The sequence below is a fragment of the Phalaenopsis equestris genome, unplaced genomic scaffold (assembly GCF_001263595.1).
Source record: "Phalaenopsis equestris unplaced genomic scaffold, ASM126359v1 Scaffold000196, whole genome shotgun sequence".
In the NCBI taxonomy this organism is placed as follows: domain Eukaryota; kingdom Viridiplantae; phylum Streptophyta; class Magnoliopsida; order Asparagales; family Orchidaceae; genus Phalaenopsis; species Phalaenopsis equestris.
The window spans coordinates 275,486-282,568 of NW_018164638.1; the positions used below are offsets into that span (position 1 = coordinate 275,486).

The following is a 7,083-nucleotide window of genomic DNA, read 5'->3' on the forward strand; positions in this document are numbered from 1 at the left end:
GACAATAAACTTATAATTAAACTGATCGGAACGAGGAGACAAATGCATTGACACCAATATTGACCAAATTTGATTCAAATCAAGTCAAGATCAAGACATTGAACCATTTTTTAAACTTTTGGAGCCCAATTGAAATATTAAACATATTTCAAATATGAAAAGCTTATGGTCAAATTGAGTTTCTCAATAAGAAAAATGCAATGAGCATACGGTTACTTAATTCTGACATCATTAAGATATTTAAATATCAACATAATGTCACTCGATTAAGGGTACCTCTTCATGTCTTCCGATAGAGTGGTATAGGTTTCTTTCTTATTTACAAAAATGTCTCTCACATACTCTATAATAAAACCCCACCCTCTTTAATAAGGGACCAAGACCTTAAGTCAGAAGAAGATTGAAGTTTAGAGGCGTTGAAGTCCAACATTCTTTTTGTAGCAAATATTCGACAGACACCTCTCGTTTCTACAACCGTTTGCTGCCACCAACCACTACCAGCCGATCACCATTGATCGACCTCTACTCGTTGCAGCAAAACTACTTGTGAAGTCAAGTCTTGCGTTGTGGTGCGACAAATCACAAGACAAAGTAACAATCGATATCACAGAGTCACGAAGCATCTTACAGAGCAGTGCATCATCCCATGCGTTCGTGACAACCTCATTCATAAAGCATCAAGATATGAATGTCACTCCTCATTGCGACCACTCCCTACTGCGGTGCAACGTGCTCTTATGCGCATAAATATTATAATTTGTGAGACTGCATAAATTTTTTTCCCCGCTCGTGGGATAAGGGTCTGTACGAATAATCACCAACTCATAGTGAATCATTTCAATTTGGCTAGACCATGTGATTTTTTGTCTTTTCAAATATTCAACGTAAGAAAATATAGTGTTTCTACGTGTCACTTTTCTTATCGAGTGTTTGCTGAATCATCATGTAATGCTAAGATGATTATTCAACATTCCACCATGACGAATTTTCTAGCACACATCAAGTCTAAATATATCTGCAAACATCGTTATGAGTTCATTCATAAACTTGATTATCTAAACAAAGTTTGAGATAAGGTTAAAGCTCACAATTTCAATTATAGATATATGCTTGAATTGGGACTTAAATATCTTTATTGATAAATGACCGAAAAACATAACTTACAATATTTTCTAATATATGCGACCCAATAGTGTATACATTTTGATTGATTAATGTTGATATTTTGATCAGCATGTAGACTACAACTCTGCAGAAGAAAATGGCCACCAATCTATACCTATAACTTCAAATACAAAAGGCCTCACAAAAATGCCTTATAACAATACTTTAAAAACGATAAAATATTACTTTTGATAAATCAAAATTGTAGTCGACAGTGTGAATCACAACACGCTGCTGGACACATGACGCGGTGCGATCCATGCCGTCGTCTGCACGTTTATAAATAAAAACGATAAAATATTACTTTTGATAAATCAAAATTGCAGTCGACAGTGTGAATCACAACACGTTGCTGGACACATGACGTGGTGCGATCCATGTCGTCGTCTGCACGTTTATAGATACATTGAAATCACTTGAGAGTAGATCTTCATTATAAATGAGATTGAGACCTGCACGAATATGAAATCAAATGTCTTGATGATTTTACTTATCGGGTCTCCACTGTAGAAGAATATATACATACATTTTTTTATATATAAATATGAAGTGTTGAAATTAGTAAGATTTTTGTTTATAGATGACAATTAAATTGACATTTATTTCATTTATTAATACACTCTCTTTTTATATCAATGTGTGTCTATAAATACTCTATAGACCCACTAATACAATATCAAGTCTTCTCCCATATTCTCCTCTCCCCTTTTATATTTATGATTTTTTTTAAATTTAAAAATTATGTAATAATTAATTATTTAATTTTAAATTAAATAACAAATCAACTAATCTATAACGGGAAACGCACAAACCGGAAAACTCGTTTCCCGGAGCTTCAGCGAATAACTAGGTCACGACTCTGACCACCATTACTATCGGTAGTTTTTAATCAGCAAAGCTTATCGAATTCGGTCATCTGAAGTTCGAACCCTAAAAAAAATCCTAGTTTGGATTCGAAGGGCTGAGAGCAGAAGGAGGAATGACAAAGCGGGCATTCGCGGAGGTCTCAGGTGCTTTTCATGGCTATTGATAGCTATTAGGGTTTGGGACTCTCGCATCTTTGATTTTTATTAATTTTTTTCTTCATATACGTGGCTTGCTTTTTCCACGTTTGTTGAATCGCCACAGTTGATCTCTGGGAATTTGATTGTATTATGTTTTCTGAATTGTTTGTATTTTTTTTGTTTGAATCGATGAAGATGGTGCTGGATGTGTATATATTGGTCGAGATGGTGTTTATGTGGTTTATTTGCTAGGGTTTGTGAAGAAGAGCTGAAAATAATGTTTTGAGAATTTACTGTGTTTTGTTACGTTTACCGCTTGAAGCTTGAGTTTGTTGCTGATCTCTTTTCTATTTAACGTTCAATGTGGAGCATTGGATTGGGTTTGTTTAGCTATAAGTATGGTTTGTTTGAGTAGGACTTATGGAAGTTTGCAAATCTATATTAAGTAAAATCCTGGTTTTGTTGATTATTGAATGTTATTTTAAATGCTGTTAAATTGTAGTAAGGATTTCACAGATATTCTTAAGGTTTAGAATTTGAATGAAAGGGAAGGAGATGCATAATGAGGAGAAGTTGAATATATCTTAAATGTTGCTCATAACTTGATTCATGAAATTCAGGATTTAGTAAAACAGGAGGAAATAGGATTGAAGAAGATGCATGATATGATTTACAATACATATACGACTTCTCCTCATTATGCATACTCTTCCCAGTCATTAAAATTCTAAGTTTTAAGAATATATGTGAAATATTTACTACATTTTAACAACATTTAAATTGATTTTCAATAATTAACACCACCAGTGTTTTACTAAGTATAGATTTACAAAATTTCATAAGTTCTTCTCGAATAATTCATACTTATGTTAATCTTTTCCCTTCTCTCCATTTATGAACTAAATAGAAACCATTAGATACCATAAATTTTTGTTTTAAAATAGTGGGGAACAGTGAAATCCAAATAGACTACATAGCAAAACTACATAAATTCTCAAAAAAATTCTGGTCAATTTTGTCCTACTAATCACGTAATTCCAAGAAGGCATGGCTATTGTGCTCTTTCTTCACAAAACCAAGCCAATAAACTATGTAAACCACCATCTCAAACAATATAGACTCATAGAGTACCACCTTCCTGGAGGGGGGTAGAGGCTGGGGCGCCGCGGGGTGGGGGGGGGGGGGGGGGAACAGCAAAATGCAAACAATTCAGAATAAATAATGCAATTGAAATCCCAAAGAACAGTTGCGGCGATTCAATAAATGTGGAAAAAGTAAGCCATAGATTTGAAGGAAAAAAATAATAAAATTCAAAGACGTGAGAATCCTAAACTAAAATGGGATAAATAACTAGACGTGGTTTCCTTCTACAACTATTGGAGATAAATAACTTAAACTTATCCCTTCTCTCCATTTATGAGCTAGATAGAAACCATGGGATACTATAAAATTTTTGCTTTAAAATAGTTTGGAGCAGCGAAATCCAAATAGCAATTTTTACATATGAAATAATCTCAAAAACTAAAATGTTCATTGGAGAAGTTCATATTAAACCTTACAATGGTGTACTTTTTTTTTAATTTCGCACAGGGCATCACGTAGAGCAATGGAGATCAAAAAGAAAAGAGGTAGAACTTGACGAAGCTAGTGTGGAGAATAATGGTTTCGTTGCATTCTTAAATGGTAAGTGGAAGAAAACCAATGAAGAATTCATTAACAATAGTTAGGGAGGTCCTGTTTGAAATGGATTTAACCAATGAACTTTCTGTGGGTAGTAACTTGATGTTATTGGCTGATAAAGAAGGTGACGCAGAAGCTCAGGCTGTAGTAGATTCTGCCGGAAAGATTGCTGAGGCTTCTACAACAGGATCGTATTCGTCCCAGAAGGAATTTAGCTATTCAGATGCGTTACTTAGCAACAAGGCTGATGCTTTGGCAGGCAGTTCGAGAAGCTGTTCTGAACAAAGTTTAGTTTTTTCAGCAACGACGCCTTACTTGGTACCAAATAAGGAATCTCAAAGATCCAACTTTTTCCAATCTGGCGAAGCTCTCTTATCTCAAGTTGATCAAGCTTTCCCTTCTTCTGATACTTCATCAGAAGCTACACATTCTGCTACAGTGAATAGATATCTTTCATTAGATGAGAAAGATAATAATGCATTCAAAGAAAGTATTTCCCATGAAGAGCTTGAAAATCAGAATGACTGTAAGAGCACTTTGAAGCTACAAAACACTTCTCTGAAAAGGAAAAAAGATAGTATGCCTGATTTTACTGAAAATGGTTCAGAGAAAAAGGTCCGTCTAGATTTTTCTTCGAGCAAAAATTTGGTTGATGTAAATAATGGTTTGACAGAGCCTGGTGGTGAATTTTCAGAAATTCGAAATAACATCAATGGCGAGACTGATTCACAATTTTACATAAATGAAGGGATTTTAAGTAAAGCTATTGCGGCGGAAAATGATATTGTTGACGGGACGTCAAACTACCCCTCACACTCCACCAAAGTTGCCACTGAACATAAGATTGATTCAACACCCCCAGTAACTGAATGTCGCCATAACGAAAACTCCGAAATGGCGTATCAAAAAACAATTAAAGAGACAGAAGAAAATCTTGCCGGACGCTCTGTTTCTTCAACCATTTCTATCGAAATTAACCAGAAAGTTTTATATGCTAATTTCAAAGCGGAGTTGAGCTTGCCTCCATCACCAATCACGGGAGTCGTAGATTGGGTTGTAGGCAAATCTTATGGAGACAATAACCGTTTGGATTCACTTAATGAGGAAGAGACTACTTTCTCGTTTCAGACTTCGAACAAAACGAAAGAGGTCCCTAAGTGCGAAATTGGTTTCGATTACTCTCAAAATCTGTCTGAGCACCCTTTGAAGTTCATGTCAGCGGGCATTAATGTAGATAAGGCAACACAGGGAAAAGAAAGAATTGCTTCTTCTTTTAGCTTTGCTTCAGAGGAGAAGGAGAAAGAAGTTCAGGAAATTGGCTCGATGCCACCGGAAAGATTGGTGACAGGCGGAGCGAGAAAAAAGCTTCTTGTTCTTGATCTGAATGGATTACTTTGTGATATAGTCAATGATTATTATAGTAATTATAGAGTTGAGAAGAAGATTGGGGGGAAACCAAGTACGCTAAACTTTGCAAGTTTAAATTTTTATGAGATAAAACTCTATATACTAACTTTGATTTGTTTTATTTACCTCTTGCTAATCTGTTGTTTTTATTGCCAGTTTTTAAAAGGCCATTTTGTGACGATTTTCTGAAGTTCTGCTTTGACAATTTTCACATAGGGATTTGGTCCTCAAGGAGGAAGTAAGGATTCCATTGATTTTTAAATTTCTCTAATTTTTGTTGTCTTTGATTTCTTATGATGTTTAATGACAAAGATTGCTTTATTCTCTGTAGATATAATGTTGACAGTGCTCTCGACTACCTTATGGGGGAGTATAAACATAAGCTGCTATTCTGTTGGGTACGTACTCCAAACATTTCCAGTTAGGGAAATTTACATACATACCACATAATTCTTATGTATTTGCATATTCAACACTTAAAGTTTAATATTTATATTTATAACACCTTAGTGCTATGATCTTATTCATTAAAAGGTGTATTTCGCTTTCAAAAATATGGTTAAGGTGGTATTTTTCATGTGGTATTAAAAATTTAAGTGAATTCTACCTGACTATGAAATTTTTAGGTGTTAGTCTATTAGATATGTAAATACGTAAGAATTGTATGGTTTTTATATAAATTCCCTTTTTAGTTATTTTATGTAAGCACTTATAGTTTTATTTTGTACTGTAGCTGTTACTTTGTCTCTCTATATTACTTGTGAACAATAAATTGTGTTTTGCTTATCATAATGGAGATAAAACTATCTGCTTAAAGCTTCAATCCAGCACGTATGAATTATTATGAAGAAAATCATATTAAGTGAAGTTTATTCTAGAAATATAAGAACAAGAAAGAGTAGCTTTACTGGGCAGAGCGGTGGAGCAAAGAAATTGAAATCGGAGTCCACCCATAGAGATCTTATAATTTCAATTCATCAATTAACTGATCCTAAATAAATCATGCCCAAACCTATTATTATTCAAAAAATAATTCATTATAATTTCAAATAAAATAATGTATAAATCCTAATTTAAATTAACTAATTGAAACAAATTCTAGAAGAACTTAAAGTCTAGTTTCTTGTGCTGTATCATCAACCTCGAATATGAAATCATGTTTTGATACTGGTGTTCTTGATTTTGCAAAGATATCAGGGAGTCTTCTGTAATTTCATTTTTTTTCCATAAAATTCTATGTTAAATTTATTTTTTCAGTGTTAATAGTTAGTACGGCATGCATTTTATATTGTTGTATTATATTCAGCAGATTAATGCCATCTTCCATTGTTCTTTTCATTTCAGTGGTATGACTGATGATGATGATAATGGTGGTTTTCTTAGCAGTTTTTAAATAAGGAATTATACTTTTTAGACTTCTAAGATAAATTATGAAAATATTTGGAAGATTTACATGTTGAATTCTTATGTATTTGTGGTTTTCTTAGCAGTTTTTAAATAAGGAATTATACCTTTTAGACTTCTAAGATAAATTATCAAAATATTTGGAAGATTTACATGCTGAATTCTTATGTATTTACATAGCTAACATATAAACTTCTATTTTTACATCCATGCCACGTTACTTATGCGTGAAAGTCTGTATTTCACTTCTTAAAAGTTAAAATGGTGGCATTTTTGAAGTGATATGAAAGATTTGGGTGGTATAAATGCATAAAGTTTAAATGTTAGATATGTATATACATAAGAATTGGGCGGTATATATGTAAATGCCCCTAAATATTTTCAGTGTAATTGGTTAGTTTATTATTCTAAATATTTGTCATTA

General features: G+C 33.3%; 1 protein-coding gene across 3 annotated transcripts; it reads left to right on the forward strand.

The window, feature by feature from the left end:
* Nucleotides 1–1,975: 1,975 nt before the first annotated feature.
* On the forward strand, nt 1,976–5,653 carry LOC110022529 (the record flags this gene model as incomplete). Of its 3 annotated transcripts, none has more annotated exon segments than XM_020721518.1 (5): nt 1,976–2,174; nt 3,759–3,851; nt 3,970–5,307; nt 5,412–5,493; nt 5,587–5,653. In XM_020721518.1, coding segments are annotated over 5 exon segments (1,611 nt in total), but the record flags the coding sequence as incomplete, so codon positions are not given.
* Nucleotides 5,654–7,083: the final 1,430 nt, after the last annotated feature.